At 43.9% G+C, this 21,197-nt stretch overlaps 1 protein-coding gene across 1 annotated transcript in view; it reads right to left on the bottom strand.

Moving 5' to 3' along the window:
• Positions 1-8,256: 8,256 nt before the first annotated feature.
• The window catches only part of LOC124712394 (organic solute transporter alpha-like protein), a 42,616-nt gene continuing 29,675 nt past the window's right edge, over positions 8,257-21,197 (bottom strand). The window contains exons 5-6 of the mRNA XM_047242690.1: positions 20,278-20,524; positions 8,257-8,396 (exon numbers count right to left, since the gene is read on the bottom strand). Of these exons, the coding sequence (XP_047098646.1) occupies positions 8,257-8,396; positions 20,278-20,524 (387 nt within the window). The remainder of the gene's footprint in view (positions 8,397-20,277; positions 20,525-21,197) is intronic.

The following is a 21,197-nucleotide window of genomic DNA, read 5'->3' as shown; positions in this document are numbered from 1 at the left end:
ATGGCTGAACAGAGCTGTTATGTTTGGATGTACCCATGACCATACCGTACATGAAGTGTCCCCGATTTGTTGCTATATCAACAAGGACTGTCCAGCACATCTACAAGGAATGCTGTAGCAGCTACAGTCATCTTACACAGTGTAAGCATAATGGTTGTAAGAGGGTCCCAAGTGAGAGAGACTGGATACCAGTGACAACTGAATTCCTACTGTCTGTGAACGCAGATCCCGCTCAACCAGTTTCCCAGTGACCAGTGCGAAGGGAACCAAAAAAAGGTTCAGTTGGGCCTGAGCACTATGGGAGTTAACTTCTAAGGTCATCACTCCCTTAGAACTACTTAAACCTAACTAACCTAAGGAGGACATCACACACATCCATGCCCGAGGCAGGATTCGAACCTGAGACCGTAGCGGTCACGCGGTTCCAGACTGTAGCGCCTAGAACCACACGGCCACCCCGGCCGGCAGGTAACTCCATGCAATGGACATCTGGGGAGGGATACCTCACAAAAGACCATTTTTCAGAGTGGCACATTCAGCTGCACGTCGTCAGTGGCCTAAAAACGCAGGAACTGTGTGGAGGAATGTAATATAGTCCAACGAGTAGTGATTTTGACTCTTTTTAAGTTGTGCAAGTCACTGACTGCACTGGACGTCCAATGAGTCATTTAAGTCACAGTATTTGGAGGTCGTAATTCACGCTGGAGTTTACGTTTCCTGAGTGTTTTTCGTATCATGACTTGGGCCCACTCTCGAGGTTACCGTGACACAAACCAAGATCTTTATTGGCTCTGAGCACTATGGCACTTAACATCTATGGTCGTCAGTCCCCTAGAGCTTAAAAACTACTTAAACCTAACTAACCTATCACACACATCCATGCCCGAGGCAGGATTCGAACCTGCGACCGTAGCAGTCGCGCGGCTCCGGACTGAGCGCCTAGAACCGCTAGACCACCGCGGCCGGCAAGATCTTTATTGCAACATTCACTATGACAAGGTGTTGTCCTTTCTTATATACATGGTGTTGGGGGTACAAGTGCTAATATTGTGATAAGTGGCACCTTAATAGCACTGACTTCAGTCTCTTAGTTGATTTTCCTCTGCGTCTAATGGTATTCCCACAAACACATCACAAATCTTACGTCCTGATGTCGGTCGTAACTGAACCGTGAAGTGGACTTCTCCTGTCAGTATAGACTTTTTGTATTGCGTCCAAGTGTCCACACTTAAATAATTGGCATACTGTCATCCTTACTTGGAGGTAATAACCAACCTGAAAATGTACGACCTGTAATAGCTGTAATTATTTTTCCGAAAATGAAGTAAACACTTATCTAATGGTGTTCATCACACTGTCCTCAGTCATCAATAGAAATATGCGCACTTGTAACCCCAACACCCTGTATCTTTATGGAGAGTGTGCTGCGTTCGCTCTCGTTTTCCAAGATGATAAATGTTATGTTCACAGTTCAGTGCACATATGAGGTGCGACAGCGAAGTAATGGAACTAATTTTCTTTCCTCCCTAGAGCGGCAATCCTGCACCCTGCTACCGGAGACAGTGTATGTCTTTTCCCATCACAACTGCAAGTGGCGTGCATTTGCTGTGTTTCATTCAAGAGTTACAGCTTGAAGAATGAAGTCCTGTGTTTACTCGTCGTGACAGCAATGGATTCTCGAAATATTTGGCAGCGGTGTGCATTTCTTGCTGGGTGAAACTCGGCGAGACTGCCGCAGTAACAAACGGGAAGCTTCAACAGGCTTATGGAAACGAACTTTTATTAACGCTGCAGGTGTTTCATTGGCTCAAAATGTTTCTCGAGGGTAGAACCAACGTCGAAGACAAACGTTTGTAGACGACCAGAATTGCACGAACAGATGACAACACAGCCAGGTTGAATGAACTTGTGCGAGTGAAATGATTGCAAACGAACTGTAAATTAATTGGGAAACTGTTGGTCTGATACTGACTGAAAACTTTGAATAAGAACACTCTGCTCCAAAATGGTTTCAAAAAATCTCACACAGCAACTAAAACGTCAACAGAGGACTTTGGCTGCTGATCTGTTGGAACAAGTGGAAATGAATCCAGAATTACTCAATGAAGTTATCATTGGTTACGAAGGTTGGTGTTTCTAGTATGATCCCAATACGAAACATCAACTTTCTCAATGGAGTTCGAAGGAATCGCCAAGACCAAAGAAAGTGAAGTTGACCTAGTCAAAGGTGAAATGTGTGCTTCTCTGTTTCCTTGACTCCATAGGTATGGTACAAGAAGAGTGGTTGCCTACAGACCAGATAATAGACCAGTACTACCACCGAGAAACTCTTGAAACAATTCAAAAACTGGCCTCTTGCGTTCTTCCACTATGGTTACTGCAGCAGGATAATGTACCATTGCATACTGCATGTATGTTATCCAATTTCTGGCGCCTCTGTCCAACGCGTTAACCCGTGGTCTCGGGGTACCGTATTCGAATAGTAAGCAGAACGTCCTCGGTCCTGCCGCCGCTTTTTTGCATTGGCGGCCGAAGACTTTCGCCATAAGTCACCCTCATTCTGCCAACGGCCTTGTCAAAGCGGACAGATGTCCAGGACACTCTTTTCCTTGGGGTAGGAAACTGCCCCTAAAGGCGGAAGAATCAGAAATGATCAACGGCATGAATGTGCAGGAGGGAAAGAGGCAGTGCATTATAGACACATAGCGTGTATCCACAGGACATGTGTCCTGTAACTGAAAAAGGGTCACGATGATCTCTCCATTGGCAAAAGATTCCGGAATAGTCGAATAGTCAAAGAAAGAATAACGTTCTACATGTTGGGGCGTGAAATGTCAGAAGCTTGAATGTGGTACGGAAATGCAAAGGCTTGATCTAGATATAGTAGCGGTCAGTGAAGTGAATGGAAAGAAGACATGGATTTCTGGTCCGATGAATATAGGGTAATATCACCTGCAGCAGAAAATGTTATAAAGGGTGTAGGATTCGTTATGAATAGAGACGTTGGGCAAAGAATGTGTTACAGTGAACAGTTCAGTGATAGGGTTGCTCTTGTCAGAATTGAAAGCAAACTAGCACCGATAATGATAGTTCACGTATACATGCCGATGCCGCAAGCTGAAGATGAAGAGATGGAGAAAGTATATGAGGATATTTAAAGGGTAACACAGTACATGAAGATCAAAATCTAACAGTCATGGGTGGCTGGAATGCAGTTGGAGGGAAAGCAATAGGAGAAAAGGTTACAGGAGAATATGGGTTTGGGACAAGGAATGAGAGAGGAGAAAGATTAATGAAGTTCTGTAATAAATTTCAGCTAGTAATAGGGAATAAGCTGTTCAAGATTCACAAGAGAAGGAGGTGTACTTGGAAAAGACCGGGAGATATGGGAAGATTTCAGTTGGATTACATCATGGTGAGACAGAGATTCTGAAATCAGATACTGGATTGTAAGGCTTACCCAGGAGCAGATGTGGACTCCGATCACAATGTAGTAGTGATGGAAATTAGGCTGAAATTCAAGAGATTAGTCAGGAAGAATCAATACGCAAAGAAGTGGGCTACAGAAGTACTAAGGGATAACGAGACACGCTTGAAGTTCTGTAAGGCTATAGATACGGCAATAAGGAATCGCTCAGTAGACAATGCAGTTGAAGAAAAATGGACATCTCTAAAATGGATAATTACAAAAGTTGGAGAGAAAGACGTAAGTACAAAGAAGGTAACTGTGAAGAAACCATGGGTAACAGGAGAAATACTTCAATAAGTCGATGAAAGAAGGAAATACTAAAACGTCCAGGGAAATTCAGAAATACAGAAATATAACTCGGCAAGAAATGAAGGAAATGGCTGCATGAAAAATGTGAAGAAATCGGAAAAGAAATGACTGTCGGAAGGACCGGCTGAGCATACAGGAAAGTCAAAATAATCTTAAGAGCAAGGGTGGTAACATTAAAAGCGCAATGGGAATTCCACTTTCAAATGCAGAGGAGAGAGTACATTGGTGGCCTATATGAGGGGGAAGACTTGTCTGATGTGGTAGAAGAAGAGACAGGAGTCGATTTAGACGAGATAGGGGATCCAGAACTAGAATCAGAATTTAAGAGAGCTTTGGAGAACTTCAGATCAAATAAGGCAGATGAGGTGGATAACATTCAACTAGAAAACTAAAATCATTGTGGGAAATGACAACAAAACGACTAATCACGTTGGAGTGTTGAATGTATGAGTCTGGCAACATACCATCTAACTTTCTGAAAAATATCATCAACACAATTCCAAAAACTGCATGAGCTAACGAGCGGTACAATCAGCTTAAGATCTCATGCATCTAAGTTGCTGACAAGAACAATGCGCAGAAGAATGGAAAAGAAAATTGAGAACGTGTTAGATGATGATCAGCTTGGATTTAGATAAAGTAATGGCACGAAAGAGGTAATTCTGACGTTACGGTTGATAATGGAAGCAAGACTAAAGAAAAATCAAGACACGTTCATAGGATCTGTCGACCTGGAAAAAATGTTCGACAATGTAAATTGGTGCAAGATGTTCGAAATTCTGATAAAAACAGGGGTAAGCTCTAGGAAGAGACAGGTAACGTACAATATGTACGAGTGCCAAGAGGGAATAATAATAGTGGACGACCAAGAACGAAGCGCTCGAATTAAAAGGGTGTAAAAGAGGGATGTAGTCTTTCCCCTTAATGTTTAACCTGAACATCGAAGAAGGAATGATGGAAATAAACGAAAGGTTGAGAAGTGGAATTAAGATTCAAGGTGAAAAGATGTAAATGATACGATTCGCTGATCACATTGCTATCCTGAGTGGAAGTGAAGAAGAATTACTTGATATGCTGAATGGAATGAACTATCTAACGAGTACAAGAATTACTTGATATGCTGAATGGAATGAACTATCTAACGAGTACACAACACGGACGGAAAGAAAATCGAAGAAAGGCGAAAGTAATGTGAAGTAGCACAAATGAGAACAATGAGAACTTAACATCGGCATTGACGGTCCCGAAGTAGATGAAGTTAAACGAATTCTCTCAACGCCGGACGGAACAAGGAGGACATTAAAAGCAGACTAGCACTGGCAGAAACTGCATTCCTGGCCAAGAGAAGTCTACTAGTGTAAAACATAGACATACATTTCTGAGAATGTATGCCTGAGACACAGCATTATGTGATAGCAAGACATGGACTGTGGGAAAACCGGAATAAAGGAGAAGCGAAGCATTTGATATGTAGCGCTAGACGACTGTTGATAATTAAGTGGACTGATAAAGCAAGAAATGAGGAGATTCTGACAAGGAAAAAGGACAGGACGATAGGACATCTGTTTAGACATCAGGGAATGACTTCCATGGTACTAGAGGCAGCTGTAGAGGGAAAAAAAAACTGTAGAGGAACATAGAGACTGGAACACATCCAGTAAATAACTGAGAACGTAGGTTGCAAGTGCTACTCTGAGATAGATTTTGGCACCGGAGAGGGACTCGTGGCGGGCTGATCACCGAAAGAAAAGTCTAAAGTCTATTGCAGTGCTACCACAAACTCCCCATTCACACCACATGGACTGATGTGATTTTTTTATCTCAAAAGTTGTCAGTCGCTAAAAGACACCATTTTGCAACTGTGCAAGACACCCAAACAACTGTGGAAGGGCCTTATTTCTATGCCAGAAGATGAGTTAAAGATCCTAACAAGAATGGAAGCACCGATGGAGTAAACGTGTGCAGGCACATGAGACTTACTTTGTAGGTGGTACCAGTGCAGATGGTTAAAATGCAAGTAAAAGTATTTTTCTAAAGGCTCTGCTAACTTAATCGCCACGTCTCATATATTTATGGTTTGATGAAGATTCAGTCACCTTATCGCTATTCGAGTGGCTTACGAAATTACCTGATCTCAATCCCATGCCAAACACCTGGGACTATTGGGAACCGTGCGTGAAACATAGAAGCCAAAATCACGGCAAACTTATTCCTCTATGGGGGCTAATCAACACTGAAGGCTACAGCTGAATATGGCGTTGCAGAAAAAGACTTGTGGGCATTCTCCTTTATCGTACTGACGCCTTAAAAGGCTAGAAGGGAAACGGCGGAACACCTACATGAAAAACGTGAAGCAAGCGAAAAGAAATGATGTTGGAGACACAGACTCATCATGTAAAAAAATGATTCGGTGAAATTAAAAGCAAGGGTGGTATCATTAAGAATACAGTGGGAATTCCACTGTTAAATGCAGAGGGGAGGGCGGAACTATAATAGGGGGAGACTTTATCTCATGACATGATACAAGAAGAAACAGGGGATCCAGAATTAGAATCAGAATTTAGAAAAACTTTGTTAGACTTAAAACCAAGTAAGGCAGTAGGCATGTATAACATTCCGTATGAATTTCTAAAATCATTGGGAGAAATGGCAACAACACAATTATTTACGTTGATGTGTCGAGTGTACGAGACTGGCGACATATCATCAGACGTTCGGTACACACTGCTTACAAGATAGCAAGTGTAGGCAAGTGCGAGAATTATAGTACAATCAGTTTAACAGCTGATGCAACCAAGTTGCTGACAAGCATAATATACAGAAGAATGGAAAGGAAGACTGAGGGTCTGTTAGATGACGATTAGTTTGGCTTTAGGAGAGGTACCAAAGAGGCATTTCTGACGCGGTTGATAATGGAAGCAAGACTGAAGGAAACTCAAGACACGTTCATAGGATTTGTCGAGCTGGAAAAGCGTTCGACGATGTAACATGGTGCTAGAGGTTCGAAATTCTGAAAAAAAAAAAAAACGGCGGAGAAAGAGGGGTAATATGCAATGTGTATAAGAGTCAAGAGGGAAAAGTAAGGGTGGAATACCAGCGCAATGAGGCACTCGGATTAAAACGGGTGTAAGACAGGGATGCAAGCTTTCGGCCCTGTTGTTAAAGAAGCAGTGATGGAAATAAAAGAAAGGTTAAATAGCGGGATTAAAATTCAAGGTTAAATGATATCAGTGTTAAAATTTGCTGATGATATTGCTATCCTCAGTGAACGTGAAGAATTACAGGATCTGTTGATAGGAATGGACACAATATGGACTGAGATTAAATCGAAGAAAGGCGAAAGCAATGAGAAGTAGCAGAAATTAGCTGAGCAGTCTAAGACGCTGCAGTCATGGACTGTGCGGCTGGTCCCGGCGGAGGTTCGAGTCCTCCCTCGGGCATGGGTGCGTGTGTTTGTCTTTAGGATAATTTAGGTTAAGTAGTGTGTAAGCTTAGGGACTGATGACCTTAGCAGTTAAGTCCCATAAGATTTCACACAGATTTGAACATTTTTTTGAGTAGCAAAAATGAGAACAGCGAGGAACTTAACATCAGGATTGATGGTCACAAGTAAATGAAGTTGAGGGCTTCTAATACCTAGGCAGCAAAATAATCCGTCGCGGAAAGAGCAAGGAGGACATAAAAAGCAGACTAGCAATGGCAAAAGGGGCATTCCTAGCCAAGAGATCTCTTACAGTATTGAACACAGATCTTAATTTGAGGAAGAAATTTCTTATAAAGTTGGTTTGGTAGTGAAACATGGATTGTGGGGAAACCGGAACAGAAGAGGATAGAAGCATTTGAGATCTGTCGCTATAGAAGACTGTTGAAAATTATTCGGTCTGATAAGGTAAGGACCGATGGAGGTTCTTCGTAGAGTCGGCGAGGAAAGGAATATAATTATGGAAAACACTGACGAGAAGAAGAGACAGGATAGGATAGCTGTTAAGACAAGAGGGACTGTCTTCCATGGTACTAGAAGGACCTGCAAAGGCTAAGATCTGTAGTGGTAGAGGGAGATAGTGGTACGTCCAGCAAATAATTGAGGACGTAGTTTGCCAGTGTTGCTCTGAGATGAAAAGACTTGGAAAGGAGAGGAATTCGCGTTGACATAAGAGAGGAATTCGTGGCGGGCCTCATCTAAACAATAAGCAGAGTGATTCTTTTTCAAAGGTTGTTTTAGACGGCATTAGGGTGATGGCTTCTGATGGTCGACTGACCTTTTACTCAGTGAGATTATTAGCAGTCACTCTTAGCGCACTTCGTACGGTAGCAGGTTATCGTTTACAAGCCGTTTAAAGATAAGTAGCAATGAATACTCGTAGGTGGAAGGCTACGTATGTTGTAGATGTTGAAGTGTAACCAGGAGCTTCACGTAGTTCACATGAGATTCAGCTGCTGATGAGAATGAACTCGCCCATCGCCGCTGGTGGTCGTGGTTAAGCCAGCCAGCTGGCTGGGCGGACCACCTCCGTGTCGTCCGGCAAGCGGCGGAAGCCCGGCTCCTGGCGGCAGTAGAGCTGGAAGGCCCACAGGCTGAGGGCCAACACCTCCAGCAGCGTCAGCACGTTCACCACCACTGCGGAAGAGGAGGCGGGGTGTAGCTGCAGTTGTGGCACGGCAGGCCAGGGGGACCAGCCGCGATAAGAAGCAGTACCAAATGGCGCTGCCTATATTTACACTCTGTGGGGTGCGTACTGTAAGACCTTCGGTACACACACCATCAGATTATTTGACTTGTCCCTCTAACGAAGTAGGCGAGTGTCAGCAACATGTCTCGTGGTCTTATCGTGGCGTGTTTATCTTCTGCCGTTAGGTCAGACGATAGAAATGCCACTTGCACGCTTAGAGTAGCAGATTGACGGTGACCAACTTTAAACAGAACTTGATTAATTTTCACACACATTTATTAAAATAATAACAACCATTAACCTTACTTAACTTGATTCTGGATGCTATTTACAGTTGACAATCTGAAGTTCCTTTGGTCTTGGTATGTTAATCTTATTCTCACATATCTCTGATACTTGACAAAGTGTCTATACATTTCTCTTCATGGCTATGTACATGAATATGATAATCTTATTAGGCGCAGACTGAAACTTGACTACAGACAAATGCAGACTAATGCAGACTGGTACAGACTAATGCAGACTGACTAATCGGAGGTCGGTACACTCGTTATAATACCTCGAGCGTTCAGGTATGACTGAGCGAGTGTGATCAACGAGGAGAAAAGGTTCTACGTTAGCAGCAATCTCATTGGCTGCGTTACACATTAATACGCGCATCGGCGGAAGCAGAATTTGGTCCGTCTTTATGGCAGCGCCATCTCGTAGAGCGGAGACGGACGAGCGCTGCGCCTGTGCTGTTGTGCTTAGCGGGGCGCGCTCTGGTGGGAAAGTTGTGTACGCGCTGACTACGCTGAACAATGTACACAACACACTCAAATCTACGGCTACTACACTCTGTAAACGAATGGGAAACGCATGACACAGCCTACTTCCCACTGTATCATTTATTAAAATTTCTTGATGTTCCGTTCGCGCTTGGAACGTGGCGACTTAAATGCCTCTGGGCGCGCTGCAATCAATCTAATAAAGAACGATAGGAACATAGCAGTTAGCTGCAATCCCATTTTTAAAACATTATTGCATATCCAGATTTCAGCTGTAGCCATCTGCATTGCATTTGAGTGACTTATAATCCAACAAACTTGCAGCAGTACGTGTCACCAGATGACTTGCCTGACATACAGGGTGGTCCATTGATCGTAATGGCAGTTGTAGGGAAGGCGGACAGTCGTCTTCGGTTCATTGGTAGAATTTTGGGAAGATGTGGTTCATCTGTTTAGGAGACCGTTTACAAAACACTAACACGACCTATTCTTGAGTATTGCTCGAGCGTTTGGGATCCCTATCAGGTCGGATTGGGGGAGGACTTAGAAGCAATTCAGAGGCGGGCTGCTAGATTGGTTACTGGTAGGTTTGATCATCACACGAGTGTTACGGAAATGCTTCAGGGACTCGGGTGGGAGTCTCTTGAGGAAAGGAGGCGTTCTTTTAGTGAATCGCTACTGAGGAAATTTAGAGAACCAGCATTTGAGGCTGACTGCAGTACAGTTTTACTGCAGCCAACTTATATTTCGCGGAAAGATAAGATGAGAGAGATTAGGATGTTTTTTTTTTTTTTTTTCTTTATTGTATTTCAATTCCCCAACAGGGCGGGCTGGCAGCAGCATATGCGCTGCTCTTCAGCCGAAAGACATAGAACAAAACAATAGAAGACATTTAAAAACAGCAAAGGAGAGAAGAAGGCGAACATAGATATAAAAAAAGGGAGAACATCATGGAAGGCAATAGACAAAAAATGGGGTGACTGTAAAATGGAGATAAAAAACTGTTTAAAAGTAGCACACACAAAAGGCCACACACTGCGACGATTAAAAGAACAAGGCACAGTATGACTGGAGCATAAAGGTGTTGACGGATGGCATAGCACTCAACGTAACACTGACGGCGAACCTCAAGGCAGTACACAATTAAAATCACACCTCTTGATGCACACGAGAAACAGCACTAAACACAACACTGATGTGGCACACTGATGGTGATCAATACAGAGGATCTGCCAGGTTCAAGGAGATGAGGGAGACCTGAAGAAGGGAGGGAGGGGAAGAGATGGGGGAGGGGAATGGGGGGCGCGCGGAAGAGGGCCAGGTAGGGAGGGATGTGGGAAGGAGAGAGGCAAGTATGGGGTGCAGGGTCTCAGGGGAGGGGGGGATGGAGGAAAATCCGCTCTGGGAGAAGGAGGAAAGAGGAGAAGGGGGCCCTGGGGTTGGGGGGGGGGGGGGGAACAAGGCCGGGTTATAGTTGGAAGGAAGGGTATATGTCACGGCGAAGTTCGTCATCCGGGAGGGGGAGGTGTTGGAAATTGCCCTGATGAAGGAGATGGAGGGCGTGGAGGTGGAGAGAGGGAGGGATACAGCGATAGAGGCGCGGAGAGATTAGGGCTCGTACAGAGGCATATAGGCAGACATTTTTCCATCGTTCTGTTTGGGAGTGGAACAAGAAGCGAAGATGCTAGTTGTGGTACGAGGTACCATCCGCCACGAACCGTATGGTGGATTGCGAAGTATGTATGTAGATGTAGCTGTAGATCGTGACCTTGCCAAATATCTCACGAAATAACCGTCAAACGAAAAAACTACAAAGAACGAAACTTGTCTATCTTGAAGGGGGAACCCGGCGGCGCTGTGGTTGTCCCGCTAGATGGCGGTGCCATAGGTCAAGCGGATATCAACTGCGTTTTTTAAAATAGGAACCCCCATTTTTATTACATATTCGTGTAGTATGTAAAGAAATATGACTGTCTTAGTTGGACCACTTTTTTCGCTTTGTCATAGATGGCGCTGTAATAGTCACAAACATGTGGCTCACAATTTCAGACGAACAGTTGGTAACAGGTAGATTTTTTAAATTAAAATACAGAACCTAAGTACGTTTGAACATTTTATTTCGGTTATTCCAATGTGGTAGATGTACCTTTGTGAACTTATCATTTCTGAGAATGCATGCTGTTACAGCGTGATTACCTGTAAATACCACATTAATGCAATAAACGCTCAAAATGATGTCCGTAATCCATTTGACAATACGTGTAACGACATTCCTCTCAACAGCGAGTAGTTCGCCTTCCGTAATGTTTGCACATGCATTGACAATGCGCTGACGCATGTTGTCAGGCGTTGTTGGTGGATGACGGTAGCAAATATCCTTCAACTTTCCCCACAGAAAGAAATCCGGGGACGTCAGATCCGGTGAACGTGCGGGCCTTGGTATGGTGCTTCGACGACCAATCCACCTGTCATGAAATATGCTATTCAATACCGCTTCAACCGCACGCGAGCTGCGTGCCGAACATCCATCATGTTGGAAGTACATCGCCATTCTGTCATGCAGTTAAACATCTTGTAGTAACATCTGTATAACATTACGTAGGAAGACAACATATATTGCACCATTAAGATTGCCATCGATAAAATGGGGGCAAATTATCCTTCCTCCCATAATCCCGCACCATACATTAACCCGCCAAGGTGGTTGATGTTCTACTTGTCGCAGCCATCGTGGATTTTCCGTTGCCCATTAGTGCATATTATGCCGGTTTACGTTAGCGCTGTTGGTGAATGACGCTTCGTCGCTAAATAGTACGCGTGCAAAAAATCTGTCATCGTCCAGTAATTTCTCTTGTGCCCAGTGGCAGAGCTGTACACTTCGTTCAAAGTCGTTGCCACGCAATTCTTAGCGCATAGGAATATGGTACGGGTGCAATCGATGTTGGTGTAGCATTCTCAACACCGACGTTTTTGAGATTCCCGATTCTCGCGCAATTTGTCTGCTACTGATGTGCGGATTAGCCGCGACAGCAGTTGAAACGCCTACTTGGGCATCATCATTTGTTGCAGGTCGTGGTTGACGTTTCACATGTTGCTCAACACTTCCTGTTTCTTTAAATAACGTAACTATCCGGCGAACGGTCCGGACACTTGGATGATGTCGTCCAGGATACCGAGCAGCATACATCAACACGATATCAACCTTTCCCGCAATTGGTAAACGATCCATTTTATCACGGGTAATGTATCACGAAGCAAATACTGTCCGCACTGGCGGAATGTTACGTGATACCACATACCTATATGCCAGCCGCTGGTGGCCGAGCGGTTCTGGCGCTACAGTCTGGAACCGCGCGACCGCTACGGTCGCAGGTTCGAATCCTGCCTCGGGCATGGATGTGTGTGTTGTCCTTAGCTTAGTTAGGTTTAAGTAGTTACAAGTTCTAGGGGACTTACGACCTCAGCAGTTGAGTCCCATAGTGCTCAGAGCCATTTGAGCCATTTTGAACCACATACCTATACGTTTGTGACTATTACAGCGCAATCTATCACAAAGCGAAAGAAGTGGTCCAACTAAAACATTCATTTTTCTTTACGTACTACACGAATATGTAATAAAAATCGGGGTTCCTATTTAAAAAAAAAAACACAGTTGATATTCGTTTGACCTATGGCAGCGCCATCTAGCGGGCCAACCATAGCGCCATCTAGTTTCCCCCTTCAAGCTGGACGTGTTTCGTTCCTTGTAGTTTTTTCGTTTGATGCTTATTTCGTGAGATACTTGACCCAGTCACGACCAACGGACCACCCTGTATAGGCAGTAGAGTATTAAATAATATTTTTCCTGATTTAGAACTAGTTCCTATTCGGCACACTAACTAGAAATTCAGACTAAGTCATCTTGTGTCCTCCTTCAGTCACTCATCGCCGACAGTTCCCCATACGCAAACAGCATCATTAGCCAGCCGCTGGAGGTTGCTGTTCACGCTATCCATCAGATCATTTCTGGACATAATGAATAATAGCGATCATACCGTATGTGCCTGGGCCATTCCTGACGATACTCTTGTCTCTGATGAACACTAGCTGTCGAGGACAACGTATTGAGTTCTATCATTTAAGAAGTCTTCGTGCTACTCATATATCTACTAACCTACTCCGTATGCTCACATGTTCGTTAACAGCTTGTAGTGGGGCACTGTGGCAAACGCTTATCGGAAATGTAGGCATGTGGAATCTGCCTGTTGCCCTTCATCCATGGATCGCCGGATGTCATCTGAGAAAAGATAAAGCAGAGTTTCGCCCGTGCGATTCTTTCTAAATCAGTGCTGATATGTGGGAAAAAGCTTTCTCACTCCAAGGAAATTTATTGTATTCGAACGAAGAATAAGTTTAAGAAGTCTGCAGGAAACTGAAGGATATTGGTCTGTAATTTTTCGGGTCCGTTCTTTTACCCTTCTTATACACAGAAGTCACCTGCGCTTTTTTCCATCGCTTGGGTCTTTGCACTGGGGGCCGTTGTAGTAGACTAATCTTTGTAAAACCGAATTGAGTTTCAGTTCGGACCTTTCGATTCGTTCGTTTTCAACTGTTTCAACTGTTTTTCTATACGAGGGACAACTATTACTATTTCCTCCAAATGGGAGCCTGCGCGATGGTCAAACGACAGTACGTTGTATGATCCTCCTGCGTGAACGGTTTCTTAAACTCGGAAGTTAAACCTTCACCTTTCCTATTGCTATCTTCTATTGCTACACCAGTGACTGGATAGGAGCCTTCGATCCGTTTGGCGATATTGCATAGGAGAAGAATTTTCTCTGTGTCTCAGCAAGATCTTTTGCCAATGTATGACAGCGGTACTCGTATGCTTCGCGCAATGATCTTTCTACAGACACACGAATCTCTACAAGTGTTTGCCTATTGTCATTTGCGCGTTCGCTTTTGTACCGGGAGTGCAACAGCCCTTGCTTCCTCAGCATTTTCCGAATTTCGTTAGTAGACCACGGTGGGTCTTTCCCGTTCTTCATCCATTTACTAGACACATACTTCTCCAGAAAGCGATTTACAGTCCGTATCAAAGTTATTACTTCCATAGATATTGGCTCTGTGCATTGGTATCGGTCTTTTCACTTGAACTATATAGATAAAGTGACGTTTTTGATAGGGCATTTCGTTAGTCATTGCGGTTTTTGACTTTGTATGTTTATATTGCATTTTAGCTTTCTGTACAGCTCACATCGTGTTTTTGATACCATCTTTTGTTAGCTTTAGAGATTTTTCCCTACGTGTATTGATCCCGTCTTTCGGATTTTTGTAATACCTTCGGTTTTTGGCTTTTTGTATTGGTATCAGTGTTTTGATTTGAGACATAAAGTTTTATACCGCTTTCCGTTAGCTTTTGCAATTTTTTGCCACGTGTGTTCGTGTGGCCTTTTTGTAATGCTTTGCCGGCCGTGGTGGCCGAGGGGTTCTAGGCGCTACAGTCTGGAGCCGCGCGACCGCTACGGTCGCAGGTTCGAATCCTGCCTCGGGCATGGATGTGTGTGATGTCCTTCGGTTAGTTAGGTTTAAGTAGTTCTAAGTTCTAGGGGACTGATGACCTCAGAAGTTAAGTCCCATAGTGCTCAGATCCATTTTTTTGTAGTGGTCTCGGTATTTGGCTTTTTGTATAAGAAATAGCGCTGGAAGTAGTGCTATATAGCTCATCTTCTGCTTTCGATGCCGCCTTTCATTATTTTGTGTGATTTTTCCTATGCTTACGGGGTTTGGATTTCTGTACTGGTATCCGTTTTTTGGCTTTTTGTATTAGTATCGGTCTGAAGGTATAATGTCAACCGATGCTTTCGATACAAGCTGCAGCTGCACATACATCAACACAATATCGACCTTTTCCGCAATCGGTAAACGGTCCATTTTAACACGGGTAATGTATCAGGAAGCAAATATCGTCCCCACTGGCGAAATGTTGTGTGGTACCACGTACTTATAAGTTTGTGACTATTACAGCGCCATCTATCACAAAACGAAAAAAGTGGTCCAACTAAAACATTCATATTTCTTTATGTACTACACGAATATGTAATAAAAATGGGGGTTCCTATTTAAAAAACGCAGTTGATATCCGTTTGACGTATGACAGCGCCATCTAGCGTGCCAATCATAGCGCCATCTGGTTTCCCCCTTGAAGCTAGACAAATGTCGTTCTTTGTAGATTTTTGCGTTTGACGCTTATTTCGTGAGATATTTGACCCGGTCACGATCAATGGACCACCCTGTATGAATGTGTTTTGTCAGTTGTGCTTCATATATCATGTTATACAATGAGGTGACGAAAGTCCTCTAATACCTCCTAATATCGTGTCGGACCTCCTTTCTCCCGCCGTAGCGCAGCAACACTACGTTGCATGGACTCAACAAGTCGGAAGTCCCCTGAAGAAATATTCAGCCACGCTGCCTCTATGGCCACCCATAACTGTGAAAGTGTTGCAGGCACGGGAGTTCGCTCACGAACTGACCTCTCGATTAAGTCCTATAAATGTTCGACGGGATTCATGTCGAACGATCTTGGTGGCCAAATCATTCGTTCGAACTGTCCAGAATGTTCTGCAAACCAATGGCGAACAGTTGTGGCCCGGTGATATGGCACATCGTTTTTTGGGAACATGAAGTCCAAGAATGGCTGTAACTAGTCTCCAAGTAGCGGAATATAGCCATTTCCAGTCAATGATCAGCTAAGTTGGACCAGAGGACCCAGTCCATTCCATATAAAAACATCCCATACCATTATGGAGCCACCACCACCTCGCACAGTGGTTTGTTGACAACTCGGGTCCATGGCTTCCTGAGGTCTGCACCACACTAATGCTATCATCAGCTCTTACCAATCGAAATCCGGACTCATCTGACCGGGCCAGTCGCCTAGGGTCCAACCGATACGGTTACGAGCCTACGAGAGGCGATGCAGGCGATGTCGTGCTGTTAGTAAAGGTGCTCGCATCTGTCATCTGCTGCCATAGCCCCTTAACGCCAAATTTGGCCTCACTTTCATAACGGATACGCTGGTAGTGGGACGCACGCACTTCCCTCCAATATTTAAAGAATTGCATATTATGAGTTTAGATTAACCAATGCGGAGATAGGAAATCACTGGAACAACTGAAACAGCGCATCGCTTCACTGCAATTTGCATTTATTGCAACACTTGATAACAGACCAAGAAAATGTTGCGTGTTACACTTGACAGATAATATCACTAGAACAATCAAACACCCGATTCAGTTTTCTGCACTTTAGTTCAAGTTCAACAGGGGAACACACTTTTAAAAGTTCTCCCATAAATTTAAATTTGCGCGTAGGCACGTTAAAGAACTGGTTATGAAATAGTCACTTATACCATCTACGCAGGCGCACTCCATGTAAAGAGAAAATAATTAGCAAGTTTACACATTGAGTAGAACATTAAAATGAATAACAGGAAAGTGCACCGTCCACAACACCTTACGGCGACAGTTAACCTCCAATAAGTTCCTTTCTTCACAATATGACGTTAAGTACAGCTCAATAGTAATAAAAAACTTTAGATTCCACCCATATATATATATATATATACGAGCATAAGCACAATTAAAAACTGGTGGAAAAACAATAAACTGGAAATTGACAAATCTATACTCAAAGGACCCGCACTCCATCTAAACAGCCCAAAATGACAACTCAGTGGCTGCCTAGAGCTCCAAATTAAGAATAGTATGCTTATAGATTGAGTAGAATAAAGGAATAAATAACACACACACGGTTTCTGACGGCCGAAAAACTGTGTTGGACTATTGAGCAGTGATTAATTTAAACTAGCCACAACATACGCCAACCAGGTTAGCGGCGTATTTAAAGACAAGCGTCGAACAAGGACCCTGGTCAAAATGTAATCAAAACTAGCAGGATTCCCTTACATGGCTGACGTGCTAACACATCTTTTCATACCCCAGAATCAACTAGCGAAACATAAATCACTGACACATTTCAGATAATATTTTAAAACAACATACTTAAATACCCTTGTTTACCACTAGCCTTAAGTAGCTGGTTGGGCTCTGTTATTGATGCCACGCAAATGAGGTAGCAAGTTAAGGTCTACAATTCCACTTTGCCATTTAACACGCGTCGTGGCGAGGAAAAAGAAGAATCCAGCTAATTAATTGAAAGTCACTACTTGGATCCAATATTTAACGATGCGGTCAAAATCAACAGACAAAGGTGAGAGTCAAGTTTACACTCGCAAACATCACACGCAGAACACGAGCATAAGGTGAACCTTAAACAAACTGCTCCTTGTTCAGTAATTTCCATACCGACGAAACAAATAATCTTAGCCGAATTACTGTGGACGCCGGAATGCCCAGTTGCTTGCAAATAACGCAAAATAATGGTCAAAACGTCTTACTTTAAGTCCGACTACATCCGTAGGACAGGAGTTTCAATGAACAACCACGCCTCATCCCGAACATCCACATCTACAAGATTACTCTGCAATTCACATTTCAGTGCTTGGCAGAGGGTTCATCGAACCACAATCATACTATCTCTCTAGCATTCCACTCCCGAACAGAGCGCGGGAAAACGAACACCTAAACCTTTCTGTTCGAGCTCTGATTTCTCTTATTTTATTTTGATGATCATTCCTACCTATGTAGGTTGGGCTCAACAAAATATTTTCGCATTCGCAAGAGAAAGTTGGTGACTGAAATTTCGTAAATAGATCTCGTCGGGACAAAAGACGTCCTTGCTTTAATGACTTCCATCCCAACTCGCGTATCATATCTGCCACACTCTCTCCCCTATTACGTGATAATACAAAACGAGCTGCCCTTTTTTGCACCCTTTCGATGTCCTCTGTCAATCCCACCTGGGAAGGATCCCACACCGCGCAGCAATATTCAACAGAGGACGAACGGGTGTAGTGTAAGCTGTCTCTTTAGTGGACTTGTTGCATCTGCCAATGAAACGCAACCTTTGGCTCGCCTTCCCCACAATATTATCTATGTGGTCTTTCCAACTGAAGTTTGATCCATCTGCGACCAAGACAGTAACATTGGCTGCCATCACGGCCTTAACGATGCATCACACCAGACACGAGTCACGCCGAACATCAACAAAAGGCGTGGCCTGCTGTACGCTCCCAGACGTCCGCAAATAAGAGTTCCTCCTCCAGACCGACGCTCTCTCGCAAACACGGCAGGCAGCCGACCGCAGCAACGCCACAGCGCCCTCTGGCTAACGAAACAGCAGACCGCGAAGCGGAAATTTCAAAAGGAACGGCCTACAAGGAGTAAACGCAGAGAACCAACAGTGACACTTCGTCACGATTCAGGTAGTACGTTCCACATCGATTTCTGCGGTTATTTCACGCACTATTGCTTGTCTGTTACTATTGCCAGCTCTACGCAAACGGCGCTGCTCTCGGTCCTTACGTGGAGGCCGTCGGCCATTGCGTTGTCCGTGGTGATGTGTAATGCCTGAAATTTGGTGTCCTCGGCACAATCTTGACACTGTGGAACTTCGAATACTGAATCCCTCAACGATTTCCGAAATGGAATGTGTCATGTGTCTAGCTCCAACTACCGTTTGGCGTTCAAGGTCTGCTAATTCCCGTCGCGGGGCCATAAATACATCTCACACATTTTCACATACGTCTTCTGACGGTACGTCACATAAATGGACATTTGGAGAAAGGGAAAGGAAGTTTTTTTTTATGCGACGTGTGAATTATAAATTATTTCAAGACTGTGTACGTGTGCGTGATGTATAACAAATAGTAAAGAACGTAAGTTATTATTATCAAAACACAAATATCGATGTAATTAACAAAACACAGTTTTTTTGGTATAATCTCTGTGTAACATAGGCCATGAAGATCAGAGACAATGCTTTGATTGAACTAGCTCTCTTGTTTTGTTTCGTCTAGCGGTAGGCCGCCATTGTAGTGCTGTCTGATTATTAACGTAAGTTTTATCTGTATTTGAAAAATATAATAGAAATTGTCATTAGAAATTGTGTATTATTGTCTTAGTTGCCACCTCTCATGATTGCAACTATTAATTATAATTAACAAAATTTTTACAGAACTTCGTAGTGCCGGCAGTTCATCTCCCCTAGCAGGATTTAGTCGGCCATTACGCTGACTGTATTATTTAATGAAAATTTCATGTCATAATATTAAATGTAAATGCGAGGGACTTCTCAGTTTTGATCTTTCATTAATTTCAAAGTTAAAGAGTCAAAAGAGATTTCGTTTATTAATATTTAGAATACTGAGTGAGTTCAGTACGTTTCATTTTGGCCGCCTAACGGCAGACGAGATTCTCTCCAGTTTTGCCTTGCAAATCATGAACAAAATATATTGAAAAGCATTACATTTCGCAATATCTCAGTTAATCTTTGTGTAATTCGGTACATAAATAACTAGTAGCCCCTGATACCGGTATTAATAATTACAGTTTGCGTAAGAATATCCATATTTACTTTTCTAAATAGCAGCGCTCACTATTTATTAGAAGGCGGAAAGTCGCGCGCTGTGTTTAAAAAGTATTATATCGTGCGTACTTCGGGGCAGCCGAAGTCCGTACGAGTGTTATCGCAGTATAAGTTAATTAAAAGTCTCATGCTAGCCCACAATATTTAAAGCCACCCCAACCAAAATCATAAAATATATAATTATAAAAATAAAAAAATATACACTTATACCGTGATAGTCTCCTCAGTACAAAGAACAGCTCCGCCAATACACTGCCTTTTCGTACCGTGTGTACGCAATACTACTTCATTTGTCATACGTGCATATCTAATGACTTTTGTCACCTAAACGTATTTCTTTCTCCCTATATCCTTGCCATATTTATTTCTTTTTTAATTAAGATCTGAATCCCTCATGTCCAGTTCTTCTTTATTTACATGTATCTGAAAATGAAACACTAACGATTGGCGCGCGCGCGTTTGTGCGTGTGTGTGTGTGTGTGTGTGTGTGTGTGAGAGAGAGAGAGAGAGAGAGAGAGAGATGACGACTTACGGTTGGCCCAGAAGACGGGAGTGAAGGGCGCGGAGCAGAGGAAGAAGCTGGCGGCGTACCCGGCCACGAGGCACTGCAGCTGCGGTAGCAGCACAGTCAACTGTAGCGCCAGGAACTTGTGGGTGGCGTGCGGCACGCCCAGTGCCGAGGACAGCCCGCGGGCCACCGACAGCGTGCCCCACGTCGCCAGCACCAGCGACACCAGCTGCACCGCCACCAGGTACGGGTAGGCCGCGTCCAGCAACGCCTATCCACCACAGGTACAGATACAAGGGGTGGACGAAAATAGGGGAACACCAAAAAGTGCAGGTCTGCAACACTCCTGCTCTTGGTGGCCTGTAGACGATACGTTTGTGTGGTGGCGCCATGGAGTAAAGACGTTACCTACACTACTGGCCGTTAAAATTGCTACACCACAAAGATGACGTGTAACAGACGCGAAATTTAACCGAAAGGAAGAAGTGGTATGCATATGATTAGCTTTTCAGAGCATTCACACAAGGCTGGCGCCGGTGGCGACACCTACAACGTGCTGACATGAGGAAAGACTGTTAGCATAATATGGAATCGATGGGTTCAGGAGGGTAATACGGAACGCCGTGCTGGATCCCAACGGCCTCGTGTTGCTAGCAGTCGAGATGACAGCCATCTTATCCACATAGCCGTAACGGATCGTGCAGCCACATCTCGACCCATGAGTCAACAGATGGGGACGTTTACAAGACAACAACCATCTGCACTAACAGTTCGACGTCGTTTGCAGCAGCATGGACAACAGCTCGGAGAACATGGCTGCGGTTACCCTTGACGCTCCATCACAGATAGGAGCGCCTGCGATGGTGTACTCAACGACGAGCCTTGTTGCACGAATGCCAAAACGTCCTTTTTTTCAGATGAATCCATGTTCTGTTTACAGCATC

The sequence above is a fragment of the Schistocerca piceifrons genome, chromosome 8 (assembly GCF_021461385.2).
Source record: "Schistocerca piceifrons isolate TAMUIC-IGC-003096 chromosome 8, iqSchPice1.1, whole genome shotgun sequence".
NCBI classification, from domain to species: domain Eukaryota; kingdom Metazoa; phylum Arthropoda; class Insecta; order Orthoptera; family Acrididae; genus Schistocerca; species Schistocerca piceifrons.
This window is presented reverse-complemented; position numbering and strand designations above follow the sequence as displayed.